At 47.2% G+C, this 25,105-nt stretch overlaps 1 protein-coding gene across 1 annotated transcript in view; it reads right to left on the reverse strand.

Moving 5' to 3' along the window:
- The window catches only part of DNAH8 (dynein axonemal heavy chain 8), an 8,835,797-nt gene that overhangs the window by 846,807 nt on the left and 7,963,885 nt on the right, over positions 1-25,105 (reverse strand). Inside the window, exons 78-79 of the mRNA XM_069608756.1 lie at positions 793-1,045; positions 487-677 (exon numbers count right to left, since the gene is read on the reverse strand). Coding sequence (XP_069464857.1) covers positions 487-677; positions 793-1,045 — 444 coding nt within the window. The remainder of the gene's footprint in view (positions 1-486; positions 678-792; positions 1,046-25,105) is intronic.

The raw sequence follows: 25,105 nt of genomic DNA on the forward strand, positions 1-25,105 counted from the left end.
CGTCAAACAGCTAGTTGGGAACATTTGGGGTTTAAAATCTTAATTTCTAACGCTATAAGGGAGTAACTGCAGAGGACTCTTGGCACAAGCAGTGCTGTTAGAAATCTAAAGATGGCCTCCTGGGAGCGGGGAGATACCCTACCCACCTAATTTGTGAATGAGTCAAAATGAGATGGATAGGATACTAGTTGTACTTCCTCGTTATTACTAATGTACTTATGGACCGAGGATTGCCAGTCTGACGATGAAGAATACAACGCAGAAAAAAGCTTACACATTTCTGAAAGTTGAACAGGCACGGAAAGGTAAAACAGGACAAGGCATTACCAACACTGGAACATGCCTTCTACCATTAATGATGTACTTAACTTGACTGTGCCCTTATGAGTTTCAACAAGCAGAAACAACTGCCTATTTTAATTTGTGGGATACATTCAACTGCATAAATGGGTCCTATGAAAATGTTTAATATTATTAAAACTTTACCTCGAATTAGGATTTGGAACTCATTGTGTTTCACGTAACCCTTCTGAACGTCAATCTTCAGTGTCATCAGTAATGTAAACAGAAATTTGTCTTGTTCATACAGTCCTCTGACTGAGTATCGGAAAACCTCAAAGGTCAAATACTCAATTATATTTACTATTCTCTTCTGAGGAAGAGGACTTTTTTCTGACCTAAAACACAAAAAGAAAACAGCAATACCAAACATTTAAAAGTCACTGTTAGGAACTCAAAGGAAAACAAACACACCAATCTGGAATCAAATGAAGAATGGTCCACTGTGTATACCTCGCCATGGATAGATCAAATATTTTTAAGAACTGAGCCAAAGACGTCTGATACATGATGTTCACCATGCTCATTTCTGTGATCAGAAAGTAGAGAATGCTTCCTCGAGTAGCAGCTGGTCGAAATTCTTCTTGTGCCGCATTAATCTTAAGTTCTGTTTCTGCTGCCACAAACAGCTTTTCACTGACATCCTTAGCTGTTTCTTTTGTCACTTGAAGAACACCAATCAAAGATTCATCATCCACTAAGGAACCTGAACATAAAAAATACATGGAATTTTAGTTTTTGATGGCTTTCATATCTTTGCATCTGTTGAAAGCATTATCTTCCCTCCACAAATATAGGCAGTTTTATTGTTAACAACAAGCAATGTTTCATATTATGACACAATCATTCCAAGATTGCTTTATACATATGCACACATATATATATATACATATATACACACCACTGAAAAAACGTTAGTTAACGCTCAGTTAAATTGTGCCGGTTTAACGCAACAAACCCCTTGAAATTCATCGAATGTGGGAACCCATGACCAGATTAACTCAGCGATGCAAAAAGGGTCTTGCACTGTCGGGATGTCGTGCCCTGAAATTCTATCTGGACAGGACCAAGAGCTTCCGCAAGTCGGACGCTCTCTTTGTCACCTTCGGTGGGGTCAAGGCCTGGGTAGGCGGCCTATGAGGGGCAGCACAAACCACTTCCAGCGAACATGCATGCCCACGCTGTCAGAGCCAAGGCCACGGTGGTCGAACTCCAGAGACAGGTCCCGTGGCAGGTCATCAGCAGGGCAGCCATCTGGGCCACCCCTTCAGCCTTCTGCAAACACTACTGTTTGGATGTCGGCTCCAAGTCAGACGCGGCTTTTGGATGGGCGGTTCTCCACCCTGGGGCTACATTCAGTTGTAATCGCCCATACAGTATGAAGGATAGGGGACGGGACTAATATACTCCTAGTCCATAGTCCCCTTTCCACCTTACGTCCCACCATCCTCCCCCTAATAAAACTGGTGTCATTAGGCAATGGTAATATTATCAACGCGTCAATGGGGACTGAGGAGTGGCGCCGGTGGGCGTAGTCAGGGGAGTGCATTCGCCCCTGTATGCCTCTAAATTTAAATGGGACGAAGGTTTTTTCTGGTGAAAAAGGTTCCGTTTCCCGTCCCTAGCGAGGGACGCCCATGCAGTATGGAGGAAAGGGGACCATGGACTAGGAGTACGTTAGTCACTATGGTGAGTAACTTATAATTGATTGGTGCGTTGGACTACACACATGTGGAGCTGGTGGCCAGACATGTCATTGATGCAGACTACAGGTGCCATAAACTTTACCACTCCCTTAATGTGCAGACAGTGTGTGATGCACAACACCTCATCACCCATTGCTGTGCAAGATTTCCGGGATCAACACACGATTCTATGGTGCTGAGAAACTTCATGCTGCCAGGGTACATGGCACATCACATGGCGGAGATCGGACCTGGCTGTTGGGTGAGGGTAATTACCAAAGCATGTGCACTGTGGAATTGGGGGGCTGGGGGTGATAACTGTCTCCAGTGCATGTGTGTAATACAATGTCAGATACACAAATTCCATGCATGAGTTCAAGGCCATGACTAGTGTGTGTGTGAAATGGCAGATGGAGCATGCGCATGCAAAATAACAGCAAAGCCGGACTGGCACATAAAAATGCACTTCAGGTACCATAATACACCACACCAATTGCACACACCCTTGCAAAAACACACTAAGCCCAACACCCAACGCCTGCAGCACTGATAAGTCATTCCAACGCAGCCCACCACCCCACCGGATTCCGCTTTCAACCTAAGTAAACAAGTCAAGGGCAAGGCCTCTGCAACAGCTTATACCTGCAAGCTGATTCGAGCATGCAAACCCTTTCTTTCCAAAGAAAGTTGCATCATCCTTGCCAGAGCCCTGCTCCTTTCAAAACTGGATTATGGCAATGCACTATATTTAGGGGCGAGTAAGTACACTGTCAATAAGCTCCAAATCCTCCAAAATAATGCACTTAGAACGGTTCTAAGTATATCAAGGAGAGAACATATCTCAGAGACTAGGAGACAGAACAAAAGGCTCCTTATCAAAGACAAAAATCCAGCTTAAAACAGTTTCATTAACCCATAAATGTCTTAATAACACGGCCCCATTATACCTTACTGAGATAATGGTAATAAAATCCTCATCATGGACCACCAGATCAGCTAACTCACTCTGCCTGGTAGTTCAGAGATACAAACTAAAAAAAGTAGGGGGGAGCAGCTTCCCGGTGATAGCAGCTCAGCTCTGGAACACCATCCCTCTCACCCTTAGATCGAACCAATACTTCCCCAACTTTAGGAAAAACACCATAAACTGGCTTACTGCGAAGGACCAATGACATGTCTTGGATAATGCCTGACCTACAGCTAATTACTTTACACTGCTTTCTAAGCGCTTATCCAACATCAATAATTACCACATGTACACTTCTGTATCATACTGTATTATACTATGTCTCGTCCTGAATTTTTTGCCGGTATTTTCTTCAAGCATGATTATGTAAACTTGTAACCGTATGCCTTTTTGTCTCTAACTACAACTATGCAAATGTGTAGCAATGCGCCCAGATACCCTCGGGTTCAACGCGTTATATAAATCAATAAACAAACAAACACCTCCCCACCACTAGTGTACACCACAGCAGGTAGCCAGTTCACCTGCCTGCTACAAGTGCATATACCCATATGCATGTGACATGAATGCCAACAAAATAGTTGGACACATGAATGGATGGGTGATATGACCATCAGACGACATGGAACCGAGATTGGCACACGCATTTGTCAAAGTTGCAGGTGGCGTAGGCATAGGGTCACAGGGAAGGAACGCCTGAAGGCACATTGCCATGGTCTCGGCAATGGAGACCATTATACTATTGCCCTTGCGTAACCTCCTGGCTAGCAGGGCAATGGCAGTTATGGCACGTCCAAGGGCATGTGCATTGCACCGGCCACTAGCCTGTACACTTTCCTTCATCAACTGTGCCTCTTGGAGGTGCTGCTGCACTATGGCAGTTAAGGCATCCTGCCCTTCCTCAATACAGCATAGTCGGCCCCCCATTTCCCTGACACTGGGGAAGGGTGGGCGTTGTGGGCTCATTAGGTTAATCAGGCTGAATTCTGCTGGCTCGTAGCTCGCTGGTCTCCCCTGTGTTATCTCTAGCATTGTTGGCTATGTCCTCAGCACTTGAATCATGCCCACGTGCATATGGCTGTTGTGATGGTGGTGGTGTAACAGCAGTTGGGCCTGCCTGCATGGGCGCAGCAGTGGTGACTGTGGCAGTTGGGGCTGCCTGCATTGGCGCAGCAGTGCTGACTGTGGCAGTTGGGCCTGCCTGCATGGGTGCAGCAGTGGTCACTGTGGCAATTGGGGCTGCAGTGTCCTGGGTGGTGGTCCATGGGGGGGCAACAACACGAGGGCTGGGTCTAAGTGTGCCCAACAATGACAGCGCTGACACTAGGACAGGTGTGTAGGGAAGAGTGCCGCCTAAGGAGGTTGGCCCTGTGGTAATGCGTGGAGGGGGGTTGTGTGAGGATGAAGCCAAGTGGTTGTGGGGGGGGTGCTCACCTGGAAAGCTGGAGGCTGAGTGTTGTGGGCTGAGTGATGTCAGCAATCTAGCGATCCGGTTCACAGGGCCGTTCACCGTGCCAGAATAGTATAAATACATCAAGCTTAATGATAGGCTGAAACAAAGAGGCTGTTCATTTGCCTGAGACGTGTGACATGCAGGCGGCTGCTAGGCTGTTGCCAAGGAGAAGCATCAGGCCTCAACAGTGAGGATTAACCTGTTCACTGTGCCAAAAAAGTTCAAATATGTCAAGCCTAATGGTAGGCTGAGACAAAAAGGATGATCTTGCGCCAAGGGCGTGTGGCATGTAGGATGCTGCTTGGCTGTGGCCAAGGAGAAGCATCAGACCTAATCGGTGAGGAATTGCTAATTACTGATGGCCGTATCATGTGGAAGAAACTAGCGATTAAAAACTCATGGTGAAACATGTTAGTTGTGCCGTCATGCCATGGTGTGGCTGAAACAAAAATGGCGATAATGGGCCATGTGCATGTGATGAGCAGGATGCTGCTTGGCAGTTGCCAAGGAGACGCATCGGGCCTGGTTGGTGAGAAATTGGTCATTGCTGACATCCGGATCGTGTGGAAGAATCTACCAACTAAACACTCATTGGAGATACACATACTGGTTGTGTCGTCATGCCAATGTGTGGCAAAAAACTATTGGTTGGATTACGGATCCCATAGTCGCAGGGGGTAATTTTGTAACTGACCAGACCTGGGTTTGGGAAACCTGATAAGAAAAATGGTGGGTGGGGATGGAGGGCAATTTAATATGCTACGGGAGGGGTGAGGAAGATCAGTGCCAATTGCTGGGTTTGCGCAAAGAGGATCGAGGGGCAGATCAGTGGTTGGTAGATCAGACAGGGGACTGTAAGAGGAGAAAGAACCAGAAAAATGCCTCGGCTGGCAGTGTTAGGTGGTTGCCATGGGGCACGATGACAATATCAGGGCCAACATGGAAGGTAGGTGGGAGGAAAAATCAAAGTGGGACGGTCAGAAATCATTTCAAAGGAACACATTCAATTTGTGATCAGAGCCCTCTTAGACCCAGTCCGCGTCGCAGCAATGGTAGTTTCCCCCACGCCTCGTGCGATCCGCCCTCCTTCGCCTAGAACCCATCTGTTCTGGTTGCCATCCAATCCGTTAGCTCAGACCTCAGCTAACGCTGCTCCTTTCACCTCGCACTGCGATCACCATCTGGCACTCATACAGATTCACCAGGCCCTCTCTGCCACCTTAACTTCTCCCTCCCCACCCGCACTCTCTCACACAGACTACTCTAGACGCCCATTAACGCCACGACTTCCCTCACTTTCCATGTCGCAGCAATCCAGCGTGCCCCTGGGGCATGGATGATTTTACTCCGCTAATCTGCTCAGTGACACGGGACTGCCCACACGCCTCACGTGTGTCCTCAGCACCTCCTAGTCAGGACCGAACCCAAGGATCTAATACCCCCCCTCCTTCTACAACTCGGCACCCTCCCTGCAGCAGCTCACTAACGTGCCTCACGCATGGACCTGGGAACCATCCTAGGTCTCTCACATGGCCACACCTCCATATCCCTCACTTCTCCTCTCCATCCCACTACTTGCACTACCTACTACAGGACCACTTCCATCTCACCCCCAGACTGACTCCACCGAACGTAACTGCATTAGCCTTGGTAATAGCATCTCTGCCGCTCCATGAGCACCGGCATTAATTACCAGGGTCTGCATTCCATACCATTACAATGCATGAAATTCCCCTGGTCTTCTCCCTCCCCACTTTGACACCACTCCTCCACCGTGCAGCACGAAGTCATCCGGTGACTATACTAGTTTCTTGCACAGTACCAATTAAGTAATTGTTCTTACGCAACACCTTAAACGGATGCTCATTTCCCCTCCATCTTCACAGTGGCTACTCAGCCCCACCAAAGAAAAAACAGCCATCCTAATTAGTCTGTGGCCAACCAGTCTCCTTATTCAAGGACCTCCACAATCTGCTAACCCTGGTAAGGACCAATTGTAAACAGCAATTTCAATCAGCTATTCTGTTGACCCTGAATTAACCCACCTTTTCAACTCTTTCCTCTTCCTCCTCCTTAGTACATAATCCTGATGTATGTATGTGTAAAACCTATGTGGCTTTATGTTTGAATCAAATGTGCTCTGTCAATGAATATATACACCCGTTACAGTCATGGCACCACTCAACTCACTACTCACAATGCTCCTATTATTCATATTATTCATGTTAGCTTGTTCATGTATGTGATACAAACTTGTTTTGCGTGGTATATGAATCACCATTTTAACGTACACTTGCACATCACCACACATGGATAGCCTTGACAAAAACCTTGGTCAAAACCTGTTTTGGATTTTTAGCATGTGACCTGCACTATGCGTGCCAAGATAACTATCAGCACCTACGTGCACAATAAAAAACAAAAATTGGCAACAATTGATCTTCTTCCTAACTAATCCACACCCTAGGATGTGAACAAAATCCAGCACCTTTACAAACAACGTTTGTGCACCCACTTCTGTATTTGACTACAGCACTTACACTAGGCCCTTACTTGAGTGCATTGAGGGAAGCACAAAGAGGGGAGAGTACATTACAATGGAGAACAAAAATTACTGAGGCATTTGACTAGCTGAAAGAGGCAATGTGCACAGGTCCAGTGTTAGGGATCCCAGATTATCAAAGTGAGTTTTTCTTATTCTCGCACTCAAATGGAGTTGTTATGACTGCAGTACTGACACAAGAGACAAGCATATTACAGTGGAAAATTAGACCCAGTATTGCGAGGACACTGTGCATGCAGACAGGCATTGGCTGCCAACGCATTCGCAGTAGACAAATCGGTGAGTATTACCATGGGATGCAGCATCACTCTTTATGTGGAGCATGCTCTCTTCGCAATACTGGGAAGACTGAAAAGTACATTGACAACACAGAGAGCTTCAGGATATGAGGTGTTACTGTCAAACACAGCTCTGAAGACAGTGAGATGCAGATTTGTGAAACCAGCTACTTACATCGCCGAACGTGTAAAGGAGGGCGACAATGCGCACAACTGCACAGCCAACATAGAAGAATTCAGTAACCCTAGAAAGGTACAGGAGGACGCACTTGAGGTGGGAGACATACTTTATATTGACATGTCGTCAACAACTGACCAAACGGCTGGGGAAAGTCATACTGGGACAGCAGTAGTGAGATTGAGGGAGGAAAGGTCGAGCGAGGTGGTGGCAAGCGCACGTCAACCGTCACATGTATCAGCACAAGCAGCAGAATTAGTAGCTTTAATATTGGCATTGGAGCACAGCAAAGGAAAGGAAGTGACAGTGTACTCGTATTCAGCCTACATGACATCCACAGTGGATTTTGGGATGGCACATTGGCTGCGACTACCGCCTACCCCCACACTGCCACCCACCTTCTCGGTCATCCGACCCATGAAGCATGTGTCAGTTGAGGCTTTAGTCGCCACTTTCTCTCCCCATCTTTCACCTCTGGCTGACTCACATCCTGACACCGCCCTTTCCAACCTCCACTCTTCTATCTCTGGCACTCTTGATGTACTTGCCCCTGTCATGAGGATCCGCTTAAAGACCAAAGCCAAGTGCAACTCTTGGTACGACTCAGACCTCGTCACCCTTAAACACAAGTGTAGGCTGGCTGAGAGGAAATGGCTGGCATCTTTGGCATCCGCTGACAAACTGGCCTGCCGCCTGCTCCAAAGGCAATACCGACTCTGTCCTCACTAAGAACAGAGCTCATATCCAAGACCGCATCTCTGCAGCATCTAACAACTTGTCTGAACCCTTTAAAATCTGCAAGGAGCTGGCCAATCCTGCTGTAGTCCCTACCTCTCCTGTCCCCTCCCAGGCCCTCTGCACGGGCTTGGCTTCACATTTCATCTCTAAAATCCAGGACATCCTGTCCGCCCTCTCGACCTCTCCTCCTTCTCCCTCTACCTCTGGCCGCCCTGCGGCCACCTCTCCTCCTCCCTTCTCTGCTTTTCCTCTGTTCACCCCTGACAAGGTTTCCAGACAAGTCTGATCTATGAAAGTCTTGTCAAAACATGTTCTTCCCTGTTCATCCAAAACCATCAAGGACCACATTGACACCCTCGCTCCAGCCTCGGCCGACTTTTGCAATCACTCTTTCGCCACTGGAACCTTCCCTTCCCCCCGAAGCACTCTCTTTGCACCCTCTTCTTAAGAAATCCTCAGCCGACCCCTCCTGCCCGGCTAACTATTGCCCGATCTTGATTACTCCTTTCCTGGGCAAACTCCTGGAAAAGCAGGTCATCTCCCAGCTTAATCTTCACACTGAATCTGTTGGCTGTCTCCACGACCATCTGTCTGGCTTCAGAGCAGCCAGAAGCATGGAAAATGCTCTCCTCAACATATGGGAAGACCTGCTCTCTAACCACGATGCCAATCACCCCTCTGTCCTCATCTTACTCGATCTCTCCTCTGCTTTTGACACGGGCAACCATGCCATCCTGCTCAACCAGCTCTGTGATAACCTGGGTATCACTGATCAGGCCCTGGCCTGGCTGACATCTTTCCTCTCTGAACGACCCTCCCAGGTCCAACTGTCATGATGCCTACCCCCGGGGACCCAGACCAAGTCCAGCAACCCCAGAAGCAGGCATCAAGTTATCCCAAGCAAGCCCAACAACCCCTGCTAGGGGCTATTTGGGTACAGTCCTGGCGTCTATGGCGCCAGGCTCATATGGAGAGTCAGTCCTTGCGCCATAGGCGCCAGGCTCATAGATTAAAACTTACCTGATGCAGACCATGCTGCAAGCTTACCTGATGCAGACCATGCTGCAAAAGCTCCAAGACAAAAGAGGCTTGGAAGGGATTACTTTACCTAGGGACTATTTTTTTACTCAGGTGGGGCTGGGTAGGAATACTTACCTGGGACTACTTTGGAGGCTATTTAAACCACGCCCGAAGAGCAGCACACGCTTCGCGTTATTCTGCATCCAGCAGCGTAACGCTCACCATGCCTGCAAGTCTGCATCCAGTCTTCTGCCACGCCCGTCTCGAGTCTGGAGCTCCTAGAAAAAGGGAGAAAGAAAGAGAAAAGGTTAGAACAAGAACAAACCTTTGATCCTTATCTGAATTCCCGATCTTCCGCCTTCGAGCTGGAAGAAAGAAGTTATTTTATGCGCGTCGCCTCGCCTGCTGCAGCGCCGCGCTGAACTCACCGGCCTTCGCAGCATCTTCACATTCCACCGCATCCTCCCGGCAATATTAATTACCCCCCCATAGACTTACCTGATTTTACCACCGGGGGTACTATACCTCTTCACGGGTCGGCGCAGCTTCCACTGCATCTTCGCCGAACCCCTGCCCCTAAAGGGAAACAAAAGGACAGGAAGGTGAAACCAAGGGACAAACAAGGGGAAACCTCCTCACTGCAATAGACTTACCTGATTTTACCGACGGAGGCATTATTCCCCGAGACTTCATACTTTCTCTCAGCGCCTGAATAAGGGAGAAAGCAACAGGTTACATATTGACATTAATTCATCGAACTACGTTGGATAATACAAATCCTTACCTGAATATTACCGGTTGCCACGAGGAACTCTTCGCTAGGATCAAGCTGCAACCTGCAAGGAATCGGACAAGAGTGAAAGTCAGACATTTGAACTCTTACGAACTGCATACTTACGGCGTCTTGCCGGGAATCTCTGAGTCAATATTGTTCTGGAACTCACCAATTCCTTCGAGCCAGTGAAGCAACTGGTTATCTACGCGCCCCTGCGCTCAATGCAGGATGGAGAGCTCATCTTTCCAAACCATCAGGTGAGACTATAAGAGGGAACGTCAAAGGTGATCAGTGGGGAGAACAGCAGGAGTGGGAGGGGTTGACGCTCAACTCCACGGGTGGTTAATTCCCTTTCTCCATTTGCAGAAGAATATTCCTACGGGCCAAGCAAATGACGCTAGGTGGGCCAGTCCAGTCCGTCATCTCGGCACTACGCGTCACATTGGTGGAGACCGCAGCTGTCCAGTTCAGATCGACGCCCCTGTGGGAGCCAGGTGAGCGTAACAGAACGCGAAGCCTAACCACAAATTCCCACCCGGGCGTTATGGGTACCTCAGAAACTGACCAATTGGCCAAATTACTAGGGGAACTGAGGGCTGAAGTGCATTCCGCTCGTCAAGAAACCAATGCCCTTAGGAGAGAACTGATTTTTTCAAAGGAGCGAACTGATGACCTTGCTAGGCAACTACTGCAAAGCCAGGCTGGACAAGCACCCCTACCAGGTTCCGGGGGGAATCCAGCTCCTGTGTTATCGAGTAACCCTGTGCAAATAAACCTACCAGGAAATATTCCATTAGCTCCGCCCGAACGCTTTGCCGGAGATCCCAAAAGGTTTGCCGTGTTTATGAACCAATGCCGCTTGCACTTTTTATGCAGACCTGGAGCCTTCCCAAACGATCAAGTCAAGGTAGCCTTTGTATTGTCATATCTCAGCGGCAGTGCAGCTGATTGGTCAATTCCACTAGTTACTCAGGATGACACAATTCTTCGGCATTTGCAGGGCTTTCAAATGAGCATAGAAAGACTATTTTCCCGGCACTCCCAAGGACAGGCCCTGGATAATGAACTTTTGTCCCTACGACAGGGTAACCAGGACCTTCTATCCTACATCGCGACCTTTAATAGGTTGATAGTGGAAACTGGATGGCCTGAGGTAAAACGAATCACGTTATTTCATCGAGGGCTTCGAGGAGAACTCAAGGATGTCTTGGCTCAAGTCGTGAACCCACCTCAAGACTGCGCTGAATACATAGACTTAGTGGTCCAGTTAGATCACAGACTTCAGAACAGAAAGGCTGATCAAGCCAAGTTTGAGAATCGGGTGTTGGTCAAAACCCACGCTAAAGCCAAAGGAGCAGATGCTTCAGAACCCATGCAAATAGGAGGGGTTAAAGGACCCTTAACCCAGAAGGAAAGAGAAAGGAGACGGCAAATGCAATTGTGTCTATATTGTGGAACTTCTGGGCATTTTCTACGGGATTGCCCTGTAAAACCACCCAAGAAGGTGGTAGGAGCTGCTGATAAAAGCCATATGGAGTCAGACTCGGGAAACGACCACGCCCGACAAGTGTAGTGGTCCGCTTGCCGAGCTTGAAGAAGGATACTCAGACCTCGCATTTCATCATACCAATGGTCCTCATAGATCCAAGGCAACCATCGCGTATGCGCGCAGTAAGGGCATACACTGATAGCGGGGCCATAGGAAACTATGTGGACTATGAATTGGCTTCCAGGATGAATCTACCTCTCTGCCGAAAAACCACCTCAGATGTCATCACCATAGTCGATGGAACTGAAATTGCCTGTGGGCCTGTAACTCATTCTACCGCAGAGATGACACTATTGGGTCAGGATGGGCATTGAGAGACTATTGTGTTTGATCTAATCAAAGCTCCACAGTTCCAAATAATACTGGGGATACCTTGATTGTAAACGCAATCCTTGTATTGATCGGCGAGAGAAGAGAATAACCTTCCCGGGTTGTGCACAAACCTGTTACCCAAAGAAAAATCTGAACGCAAGCCTGGCCACAGTAACCACAGCAGTCATGCAACTACCTCCAGAATACCAAGAATTCCAGGATGTCTTCCAAAAAGAACAGGCAAACACCTTACCACCTCACAGCTCGTACGATTGTCAAATCGATCTCATACCCGGTGCACAACCCCCTTGTAGCAGGATCTATTCCCTTACAGAACCTGAGAACCTTCACCTACGACAATACTTAGACCAGTACCTTGCCAATGGCTTCATTCGCCCATCCAAGTCCCCTGCATCGTCAGCTTTGTTCTTCGTGCCCAAAAAGGAAGGTGACCTTAGGACGTGCATAGACTACAGCGTATTGTACCAGATAACTGTTAAGAACCGATACCCATTGCCTCTGAACTACTAGACCAAGTGAAGGACGCTTGCACTAAGTTAGATCTCCGGGGGGCATACTATCTGTTACGTGTAAAAGAAGGCGACGAATGGAAGACTGCTTTTCGCACTAAGTATGGGTTATTCGAATACCAGGTGATGCCTTTCCGGTTGTGCAATGCACCAGCAGCCTTCCAATACTTCATGAACGATGTCCTTCGTGAACTCATTGACATTTCTGTTGTCGTATATATCGATGATATTCTAGTATACTCCTCTTCAGAATCTGACCATGTGAAGCACGTCCGAGCAGTCCTTGAGAAATTGCGCCAGCACAAACTATATGCAAAACTGGAAAAATGCGTTTTTCATGCCACAGAAGTTGAATTCCTCGGGTTTATCCTGACCCCAAGAGGAGTCCGAAGGGGCTCACGAAAGGTGGACGCAATCCTTAAGTGGCCATCACCAAGTTCAGTTAAAGAAGTACAAAGCATGCTCGGCTTTGCCAATTTCTACCGCAGATTCATCCCAGATTTTTCAAATGTTGTACATCCCATCACACCACTCTTGCGAAAAAATAAACGCTTTATGTGGACTGAAGAAGCTGAAAATGCCTTCCAAGATCTGAAAGCGGAATTCACGTCTGCACCGGTATTAAAACACCCGCGCCCTGAACTTCCATACATAGTGGAAACTGATGCATCCAGTCTAGCCATGGGAGCTGTCCTGTCTCAAAAGACCCAGTAGCATTTTGGTCCAGAAAGTTCTCGGCACCCGAGTTAAACTATGCGGTTACCGAAAAGGAGTTATTAGCCATTAAATCTGCCTTCAAGGCTTGGCGGCACTATCTTCTCGGTGCCAGGCATACCATTACTGTGATCACCGTTCACCGGAATTTACAGTATTTAAAGACAGCCAAGTCCCAATCGTCACGTCAACTCCGATGGGCATTGTTCTTTGCCGAGTTCGATTTCGTGATAACCTACCGACCAGGTTGTAAAAATGGTAAAGCAGAAGCCTTATCCCGAATAGGGATGGGAGAGGCAGAAGTGAACCAGAACCAGTACCTATAATTTCCGAACAAAGGATTCTTGGCATGACTACTCTACAGACACTAGAGGACATTCAGGTAAAGATCCAGCAACTCTTTGATCCCAGGACTGGGTAAAAAGGCCTGGACTACTTTTTCACCAATGATCTGCCCTATTACCAAGGGCGGCTATTTCTGCCACACAAGGAACTACAAGAGCTAGTCATTTCCCGTTATCATGATACCCTAATGGAGGGGCACCCAGGTATTGCAAAAACTGAAGCTAAAATTAAAAGACAATTCTGGTGGCCCACCTAGACATTCCGCCTACACCAACGCACACCTTATCGTTAGACTTTATTACTGATCTACCCCCATGCAATGGATTTAACACCATTCTAGTTATTGTGGATCTTTTTTCCAAGATGGCCCACTTTATTCCTTTAAAGGGATTACCTTCAGCTTCAATCTTGGCCAAGGAGTTCCTCGAAAACATTGTTCGCATACACGGTTTTCCGTCCGTATTGGTCTCTGACCGGGGCAGTCAATTCATTTCACATTTATGGAAAAAATGCTGTCAATTGGCACGAATCGATGTGAGGTTATCGACCAGTCACCACCCCCAAACCGATGGTCAAACGGAGAGGACCAACCAGACTCTCGAACAATACCTGCGTTGTATGTTACATCAGACTGAGAGTAATTGGAAAGACATTCTTTGGATCGGCGAATATGCATACAATAATTCAGTACACTCTGGAATTGGGCAAAGCCCCTTTTATACCTTATATGGGCACCATCCTCGAACCTCAGACCTTGACTCACCCCAACACTTAGAAATGCCCGCAGTGGACCATCTGCACGCTACGATTATACATGCCTTTAAGGAAGCAACTGCACATTTAAAACAGGCGAAAGAAAAATACAAGAAAGATGCTAATCGGCATAGAAGTGATACTCCACAATACTAGATAGGGGACCAAGTATGGTTAGCCATAAAACATATACCTCTAAAGGGAACACGGACCTTTAACCCCAGATATTTGGGACCTTACTCAATTAAGGCCATTATCAACCCGGTGGCTGTCAAGTTGGACTTACCTGCTAATATGCAAATTCACCCCGTCTTTCATGTGTCACTTTTGAAGCCAGTGCAAGCAGGGACAAGACTAACCAAGCCACCAGATCCCATCCTTGCAGACGGGGAACCCGAATTTGAAGTTAAGAACATCCTGGACTCCAAGCTGATTAAGTCAAAACTTTTTTATTTAATCGACTGGAAAGGTTACGGACCACAGGAAAGGTCATGAGAACCTAGTGACCATGTTCATGCACCCCGATTGGTGAAAAAATTCCACAGAAATTTCCCAGACAAACCGAAACCACAGGGAAGAAAGACTTTAGGAGGGGCCTTGGGGGGGAGTGCTGTCATGATGCCTACCCCTGAGAACCCAGACCAAGTCCAGCAACCCCAGAAGCAGGCATCAGGTTATCCCAAGCAAGCCCAACAACCCCTGCTAGGGGCTATTTGGGTACAGTCCTGGCGTCTATGGCGCCAGGCTCATATGGAGAGTCAGTCCTGGCACCATAGGTGCCAGGCTCATAGATTAAAACTTACTGTAACGCTCACCTGATTCCCGCAGAGGCGCCGGTCTTGACTGGGTGAATGCCGTATCTTCAAAGGTGATGTGTAACACACGGTTGGCTCTTTGGGCTGGACCTTTGTGCACTGTATGTCTGACTCGAAGAGTAAGATGTCTTAGGTAAGTGATCGCCGAGCTCTCCATCTGCCTCGGGGCAGGGTGCCGTAACCAGTTTCTTCACTGGATAAGGGTGCAGGCCTCTTGACCTCAGAGGACTGCTGTCCGTCGTTAACTGCACGAACGGTAAGTTCTGGGCACTTCAAATGTCTTAAAAGTCTTTTGTAATGATATCTCTTGTTTTGCAGGGTTCCGGCGATGGCGGATGGCGGGCTGATGAGAGTTGAGGATCGAACCCGCGTGAGGAATAGAGGCGCCTGGAAGCACGTAAGTAAGCGCTTGTAGCCTGCTTCACGATGCGCACTAACTGTCCCTTTTATCTTTCAGGTACAAGTTCGGAGCTTTAGAGAAGCTAAAGGGTGCTGGAATACCCACTGGATTCGGCGTGGGAAGGAGTAATGGCACGTGAGTAATAAAGTTGCCCAATGTCTTTAAACGCACCTTCTTTTGTCTTTCAGATGCGGGATGCAGCGCCGAAGGCCTCCGGAGCGTGCGAAGAGCTGGTAAGCTGTTGGCTTTCAGATGCCGGAATGCAGTGCGAAGACCTCCGGAGCATGCGAAGAGTAGGTAAGCCTTTGTCTTTCAGATGCCGGAATGCAGCGCGAGGCGTTGGTGACAGCCGATGGACCAGGTAAGAGATGTGCTGCCACTGAAGACCGTAGTGCTAACCTGTTCTTTCTTTGTCTTTACAGGTGCTGCTGAAGACTGGATTCCAGGATGGTAAGCCTTTGTTCCCTTAGGCCCAGGATCAGAAGCAGAAGACACGATGAGCGTTCTGCTGCAGAGAATGCAGAATAACGCAAAGCAAGATTCATCCATCGGGTGTGGTTTAAATAGCCTCCTGTAGTGCTTAGGTGTCTCCTTCCACAGCCACGCCAAAGAAAAGAGTTCCTGCTTTCCAGAAGAGTTCCAGTGTTCTGAACCTAGGGAGTGGCTCCTGCCCCACCCAACAGGAAAAGTAGTCCCAAACAGAAGAGGATCAGGGGTTCAACTGGCAGGTAAGTAAGCAGCATGGTCTGCTGCAGGTAAGTCCACCCAAGCATTATGAGCCTGGTGCTTCCAGCACTGGGACTGGGCATCTTTATGAGCCTGGTGCCACTGGCGCCAGGACAGGGTCCAAAAGGTCCCAATTGGGACTGGCTGGCACTCGGAACCGGGGTTGTGGGTCTGCTTCCAAGGGAGTCGGGCAAGTCCTGATCTTTTGGAAGCAGAGATCATGACACTTACCTGATGCAGACCACGCTGCAAAAGCTCCAAGCCAAAAGAGGCTGGGAAGGGTCTACTTTACCTAGGGACTATTTTTTTACTCGGGTGGGGCTGGGGAGGACTACTTACCTGGGACGACTTTGGAAGCTATTTAAACCACGCCCGTAGAGCAGCACACGCTTCACGTTATTCTGCATCCAGCAGCGTAACGCTCACCGTGCCTGCAAGTCAGCATCCAGTCTTCTACCACGCCCGCCTCGAGTCTGGAGCTCCTAGAAAAAGGGAGAAAGAAAGAGAAAAGGTTAGAACAAGAACAATACCTTTGATCCTTACCTGAATTCCCGATCCATCAAGCCTTCGAGCTGGAAGAAAGAAGTTATTTTATGCGCGTCGCCTCGCCTTCTGCAGCGTTGCGCTGAACTCACCGGCCTTCGCAGCATCTTCACATTCCACCGCATCCTCCTGCATGTTCCCGCCGCACTCCAGCACCTAAGGGGAAGACAAGAACAGCAAGGAGAGCCAAGGGAATACACAGAGGCAATATTAGTTACCCCCCCATAGACTTACCTGATTTTACCACCGGGGGTACTATACCTCTTCACGGGTCGGCGCAGCTTCCACTGCATCTTCGCCAAACCCCGGCCCTTAAGGGGAAACAAATGGACAGCAAGGTGAAACCAAGGGACAAACAAGGGGAAACCTCCTCACCGCAATAGACTTACATGATTTTACCGCCGGAGGCATTATTCCCCGAGACTTCATACTTTCTCTCAGCGCCTGAATAAGGGAGAAAGCAACAGGTTACATATTGACATTATTTCATCGAACTGCGTTGGATAATACAAATCCTTACCTGAATATTACCGGTTGCCATGAGGAACTCTTCGCTAGGATCAAGCTGCAACCTGCAAGGAATCGGACAAGATTGAAAGTCTGACATTTGACCTCTTATGAACTGCATACTTACGGCGTCTTGCCGGGAATCTCCTTCGAGCCAGTGAAGCAACTGGTTATCTACGCGCCCCTGCGCTCAATGCAGGATGGGGAGCTCATCTTTCCAAACCATCAGGTGAGACTATAAGAGGGGACGTCAAAGGTGATCAGCGGGAGTGGGGGGGGGTTGACGCGCAACTCAACGGGTGGTTAATTCCCTTTCTCCATTTGCAGAAGAATATTCCTACGGTCCAAGCAAACGAAGCTAGGTGGGCCAGTCCAGTCCTTCATCTCGGCACTACGCGTCACATTGGTGGAGACCGCAGCTGTCCAGTTCAGATCGACGCCCCGTGGGAGCCAGGTGAGCGTAACACCAACTTGGGTGCTTCCTCTCTTCTATCTCACTCTCTAACTGTGGTGTTCCCCAGGGGTCTAACCTTTCTCCCTGGCTGTTCGATCAATACCTGGCCCCTCTTGCCCTCTGCATTGCTGCTCTCTGCTCCAACTTTCAGTGCTATGCAGATGACACTCAACTCGCTTTCAGGTTGTCCTCAGCTGCCTCCTCTGCCTCTCTCATCCCGGATTGTCTGTCTGCAATCCAGGAGAGGTGTGCCGCTAATGATCTCTGCCTTAATGCCAGTAAGACGGAAATCCTCATTGGCACACCTGCACCTTCCTTTCCTGTCACTCTCTGGCAGTCCACTCTGGGCACACTTCTTGCTCCCACCTATGAGGCTAAGGCCTCAGGGTCATCTTCAACTTCACTCTCTCCTTCTCTCCTCACATCTTTGACATCTCTAAGAAGTCAAACTATCAGCTTCACCTCCTCAGAAGTAGTCCTCCTTTCCTCACCTTCCCCTGGAAGCTCACTGTCTCCAGAGCTCTGGTTCGCTCTAGGCTGGACTACTGCAACATCTGCCCTAACTCATCTCTCCGTCCTCTACAACTCATCCAGAACAGGACTGTGAGACTTCTCCTTGGCCACAAGCCCAGAGATCGTATCTCTCCAGCCCTGAAATCTCTCCATTGGCTCCCAGTGGCAGCAAGGATCAAGTTCAAGACCCTATGAATTGTCCACAAGGCCTCCAACTCTCTCTTTGGAAATATCATCCAAATCAAGCTCTTCTCCCCTCCAACTCCCCGAGGGTCAGTCGCTTCTCCATGCAACAAGTTGGGGGCACATCTTTCTGTGGCTGGCGCCTCCCTCTGGAACAGCCTCCCTGCCTCTCTTAAACATGAGCAGAACCATCTCTGGTTCCGGAAGCACCTCAAGACCTACCTCATTGCTTCTGCCTTCTCTCTTCCTCTCCCCTGCTGATCACGTGTCTGATACTGCACTGGTCACCTGGCTACCCCTCAACTCAGGCCCCTGCCCACCCAGTTGCACCCCCGCACTGCCTCCTGGCATCCGCTGCACTTGTGGTTTGTATCTGGAACCCTACATTCTACTTACTTGCACTTATTGACATCTTTTGTCTGCACTTTATTAATCGCACTTGCCACCTGTTGGCTGCACTACTTGTTTGTGATCCTGTGTCCGGCACTTGCCCATACCCCCATCCCCCTGGCACTTCTCCCGTCCTCTGTCCCGTGCACTTGCGCAATCTCAATTTCACTAAGCCTAGTAAGATCGTTGTTTTTGTCCTCCCTCTGTTTCCCCTCCTTTGCTTGTCGTGCCTTGAAACGCTTGTGTGTAGGCGCGTTATAAATGCCATATAATCATATCATATCATTCAGACGTGCTGATGGGTCACCGGTGCAGCACACGCTCCTTTTGAGCAAACCGATAGAGGCACCCCAGTACCCACAGCACATAACAGTGGCGAAGTGCCAAGTACTGTTACGCTCACCTGGTCTCTGCGGAGGCATTGGAGCATGGTTGCAGCCCTCCCAGGGATGAAACTCCTCTTGTCTGTTCCTCCCTCTGCATCTGTGTGGGGAACTACAGTGATGAGCAGTGTGGTTCCTGTGTGAATATAAGGGGGGTCATATGAGTATGCAGCCTGTGGTCCCTGACCCCTTCTCCAAACCTGTTCTCTCTGGATGTGGCTTCCCTGGGGTTGCACTACTCTTGAGGCTCACTTGCTGAATGATGATGATGAGCTCTCCATCCTGCTGCTTCTGGCAGGGCTGCTTGTTGAAGGGAACCGAGTTCCTTCACTGGTCCCTTGTTGTGGAAGTCCAGGCCCGCTGCGACTAGAACATGCCTCTTGTGGGTAAATGTTTCCTTTGTTTCCACTTGCCAGCTTGTCGTCCGACTGTTGTAATTGTATTTGTAAAGTTCGTTCTCTGTCCTTTGTATGTAATGTCTCTTTTCTCTGCTCTCTCCCCTTGCAGGTGGTGTAGCAGTGCCGGCGGTAGCTGTGGTAGAAGAAGCAGAGCCGGCGGTACGGAGGAGCGGGGCTGAGATGGTTGGACAGCTGGTAAGTAGCCTTTAATGGTGCCTTAGCATGCGTGTTGGGTTTTAAATGCGGCGCAACCGTGGGTCGAGTGTTTTCAGGAGTTCTAACCTTGTCTTGTCTTCTTTTCTCATTTCAGGACTTCGGCTTCATGGGACAGAGAGCGCAGGTGCTGCAGCGTCGATTCGGGATCTGCCAAGAAGATGGAGTGTTGCTGTGAGATGCGAGCCAGGGTCCAGGTAAGGATGCTGTTGTTGCAGGATCACGGGGTAAGTACCTGGTCCAGGCAGATGTGAGCGTCACGTTGCACAGAGGTGCGTTTGCTTGAGGGATCGGTGGGTTTATATAGTCTTGTTCCCGGCCACGCCCAGTAGCTCTGGCCTGTCATCGGCTGATTATGAGATGTAGATCGGCTACGCATGCAACCTATGATTTAAACAGAGCAGGCGTTCTTAACGTATTTAGCGACATTCCCAGCCTTGAAGACCTAACTTCCACAGACATTCATCAAGTAGAATTCATAGAAGAACAAGATCTTTCGATTACATGCCTGTGGATTCAGTCAGGCGTGGTGCTTAATGGCATCTGGAAAGCGAAAATGGATCTATATGTCCTAGAATTTGAGATCTTTCAAGATTCATCACCCGATTCGTCAGCTGAACATATTGAGAACTTGCAAGAACCAAAAACAGCATTACTGCCACTCAGAATAATGATGTGTTATTTATATAGCGCCTTAATCCAAAGCGCTTTACGGAGCACATATTTACATACTATATCACCCAACTGAAATTGGTACTCATTTATCGACCTCAGAAGGATGAAAGGCTGAGATGGCCTTGCCAGGATTCGAACCTGGGACCTGCAGATAACGCTCAAATCACAGCAGTGACCGCTCAACCCGCTGTGCTATCTCACCTGTGAACAAGGACGCACTTTTCAATACTCTAAACCAAGATCGATGCAATCACACCAATCTCTTAGGTGGCAGAATGCTTGTGCATGACAACTCAAGCAACAACTGATGGGCTCTGTCAAATTAGCTGGTTGGAATACCAGAGGGTTTACCCATTTAATGAGCAGTTCAGACAACCTTCCAAACACGTTTGACATCGTGGCCTTAAAGGAAACATGGCTATCTCAAATTTGTCTCTGCGATGGCTATCACAATGTCTTAAATCAGACTAAAACATCTGCCAAAGATAGACCGACTGCAGGCCGCCTTGTTACAATGAAATTAAGCACAGGATTATCTGTAAAATCATGGGCAGCTCCCAACAATGTTATCCAACTAGTAAAAATTGGGGTCTCTGACAAACCGATAGCATTAATCAATATTTACTGGAACCACATGGGAATAAAAAGCCAGACATTATTTGTGGATTTAAACATGGTGCTAGATCTTGTCATGCAGAATCCACTTATTTATCATAGGGTTGGAGACTTGAATCTTCATTGCTTGGCGGAGAACCTCACAAGTAAAATTCCTGCTGGTCTAAAATGGGCTAATCCTATGAAAGACAGACAGCTGCTGAAGGTCAACGGAGCTCTTTCATGTATGTTGCCTGCTCAAAACACATGGCGTAGAGGTTCCTAAGAGTCTATCATTGACTACATTTACATCGACCATAACTTATTTGCAGAAGCTACAAGATTTGAAATCATAAATCAGATTTATAGCGATCATGAAATGTTAACTTTGACTTGGCTATGGAAAGTCACCCCTGCCAAACTTTTACGTCCACATACGAAGGTCAATTAACAGTAACAGGTGGCAGAAATTGATTTCCGTGGTGTAACTCCACCTTACATGACTTAAATGAGCACATCATTCAGAATCAAAATTTTCCAGATGAACATGTGAACTATTTGGGAAAAAATTATGTGGCAGCATTGCAATTCTTCGTTCTTCATACATTAAAAACAGTGAAAGAAATATACAAAGGCACATATATGACCCAGAATCGAAGGACAGAAAATAAATTTTGTCGTGGCGAAAAAAGATCAACTTGCTTACTCTCTCCCAGCAAAAGATCGACAGCTCTTAAACACATAAAATCCAAATATAAGAACTGGATTAGGACTCCTAGAGCTATACTATGTCAAAAGGATGGAGAGTCAATGCTATCTACTTTTGCCTCCAAGAATTCAGCGGAAATCTGGAAGTTACTTAATCGGGCTAGTCATTTTACGCAAACGACCATTCAGATTAACAGACTTTCAGATCAGCAATGGCAAGTTCACTTGAGTCAAATTGAGTCAGTGCATGACTGCATCTTACTAGGTGTTAATATAAATGATCAATCACATGACGTTCCTTATTTTGCAGCTATAAACCAGAAGTTGTCCACGGCCATTTCTCAAGCCAGAGTGATATATGCAAAATATGGCAACTTTCTGCATTATACAGAAAGTGTCTGCAAGCGCCCAAATCAGATCAGCTAATTAGCTATGTATGTTGAGACATCAGATCATAAATTCATAACTGTATGGAAAAACATGATTACAGAAATCTTGAGTGCTGCAGACATATCGTTGGAACTTTTGTTAGGTAATCCAACTCGTGCAAAGCAGAAATTGCTACAATCTGAGTGGATCAAAACAAGGCAAATGTGTATAATTTATGTGGCCTTCAAAAATAATTCCTTTAATAATAAAAGGTACCGCACGACCTAGCAAAATGACCGTCACCCCATCTTAGAAATAATGTTTTGTGTTTAATCCTTAACTTGTGGAAGACAAATTATGTATAGGCTAGACGAAAAATCATTCATAAGAAACAGAACTTTTGCTGCATTTGTACGCAGATAAACCTGAAACGTTAAAACACTTGATGACTGAATGGACAGAGCTCAGTGGTAAACACACTTTTTATCTAAGAAAACACTACATTTTTTTAAATTCTTGACCCTGAAACTCTTTTGCAACATATATTCAGTATGAATCGTATTTCACTGAAAATAAATTGCAACTGTTAATTTTCTTGAAGCCCTTCAATTGGATCGGGTTGTAATACAAAGTGCTGAATGATAAGATTTTAAATTGACATCTATATCATTGTCATTGGGTCTCATTTAAAGATTAGTTCTTATACGAAGGACAAACAAATATTCTGTAATTTAAAAAATTTGAATAACATGTATGTACTAATCACTCTCGTGAGGAACTTCTATATTATAACTATGGTTGTTTAGTTCTGATAGCTCTGGTATGTTTTGTCTTGTTTTGATTGTTTTTAAGTTGGACTATTAACTTGTCTAACTTGGTTTCTACTGTATAATTGTTGTATCTTGGTTATGAATTGTTTTGACTCTTCTTTATTGTTCATAGATCATTAATGTAAGTCTCTGTTTTACCTCAAAGGTGCAGTTTTAGCAGCAAACAATCCCAGGGAGGACCAGAGGAGATCCCAATGAAAGGATCCAGAGGTTGGTTCGAGAAACACAAGTCCTAGAAGTAACTGCATTAACGCAAGAAGAACCCCTAATGTTATCCAATGGGAAATACATAGAGAGTCGCTTCTAAAAAGGCTTTACCACATACCAGAGGGACCCCCGAGGATGAGTATTGAAAACAAGGGCCCATTCCAACACCCAGAAGTAAGTACTCACAGAGGTAGGTTTGAGGAACATGGCTCTGTCAGGGCAAAACAACCTTCGAAAGTACAGGTCTTCTTTCTTTCTAGGTATCATGTGCCCTGTGTGAGGAGTCAGTCATGAAACTCTGACGCATGAATCATGGTTTTGGTCAAAGGTTTTTAAATACCTCCCTGTCCCTTCTCTAGAGGTGTTTCCCTGCCTAAAACCAAAACTAAGGGTCTGCCGATGTCAGAATGTCCAAAGCAAAACTGTCCCATATCCAAAGTTCTATTCTGACCCTCACATTCTAATAAAGTAATTCTAAGATGAAAAGGGGTAATATCTTTGACTTGAGTTCTGTATAAGTGTTCAATAAGAAAATGCGTAACTTCAAAACTAAAGGTCCATAAAGTCAGAGTTTCTTGTTTCAGAGGGTGGTTCCCTTCCCCTGATTTTTTCTCCACTCTGCTTTATGTTCAAGGATATCAGTTCCTTAGGTTTCTCTTGTCCCACAACACAACTGGTGCAACACTTTGTCTGCTGTTCTTTGACTTGTCAGGTGTTCTCTCGCTCTTAATATGTTGGCACAGTCTCTTTTGACAGCCATGGACCTCCTTGGATGCTTGTATAATATATACTGTTTAACTTAACACTGCCTGGTACACTTTCCCGACATGGCTTTCTGGTAAGAACACACTGCAATTTGTATCTGCCCGATAAACTCTCCTGCCAGGGTTTTTTCAAGCATACTTCCGTGTCTCTCAATTTGCCTGGTATTCTCTCCTGCCATGATTTTTGACATGTGTGCCCTGCGCACACCCAAAAACCTGTCAGTCTTTTATACTTGTTACAAGTTCCTTAACTTGCCTGGAGCACTATCCTGCCAGAGTCTCTCACATAGATGTAATACATACATTCACAAACGTGATAGCTTCTTTTGCATACTTCGTTATGCCTTCTTACAAGTATTTCCCTTGAGCGTTCTTTCTCATTTGCTTTAATTATGTTAGTTGTACTTTGACAGGCTTTCCCGCACGCCCCAGTGTCCCTGTGTCCCCTGAGTGGATTCACCAGCTTTGGCTGGCATATGTCAGTTTTCTTGCTGCAGGCCTGTGGAGGTTTTGTAACTGTGCCTTCTCTCGCCACCTCTGCACTGTTTCACAGCTTCTCATGGCTCCCCCCTTTCAGTTCCACATTTCCTGGGCTTTGGTTCGGTGGAGGCTGCTTTGCAGTACTGGTGTACACCAAGCTCTCTATCTGCTTCTGGCGTCCTCGCCGCATATGATCGCCTGAAGTCTGCTTTCCTTCCCCTTTTCACTCCCTGGACACCCTTCCAGCCCTCCGGTCACTCACTCTGCATCGAGAGAGGTTGAGTTCTCCAGCCAACAAGGCTGACTCCTTCTCAGCTGTTTCACCGGTTTAAATCTCCCGGGCACAGGTTGACTTTCACAAACACTAGAGCGCAGCATCTGCTTTGGGCTCTGAGTAATCCTCATTGCTCAGTGCATCTTTCTCATCTGAGTATTCTTTGGTTTATGGTACTGGTAGTTTGGTTTTACAATTTGGATTTTAAGTCTGGCAGAGTGTTAAAAGGCCCATCCATATTTGATAAATGTACAGAGTCCTCACTGTCTTTACTAGGTGGGTGAGGGGAGATATGACAACAAGCCATCAATGCATGAGGAATGATTGGAGTATTCTCAAAAGAAACAGGGGGATTGCATGTATCATCCTATGAAGTCATGACACTCTCCTGAGGGCTGCCTCCCTCAGTGTCAGGTAGCGACCGCCATCTCCTGGCCACGTGGGGAGAAGCTACCTCCGTAAGAGAAGTGATGACTACAT

The sequence above is a fragment of the Ambystoma mexicanum genome, chromosome 4q (genome assembly GCF_040938575.1).
Source record: "Ambystoma mexicanum isolate Mex_15411 chromosome 4q, UKY_AmexF1_1, whole genome shotgun sequence".
Classification (NCBI taxonomy): domain Eukaryota; kingdom Metazoa; phylum Chordata; class Amphibia; order Caudata; family Ambystomatidae; genus Ambystoma; species Ambystoma mexicanum.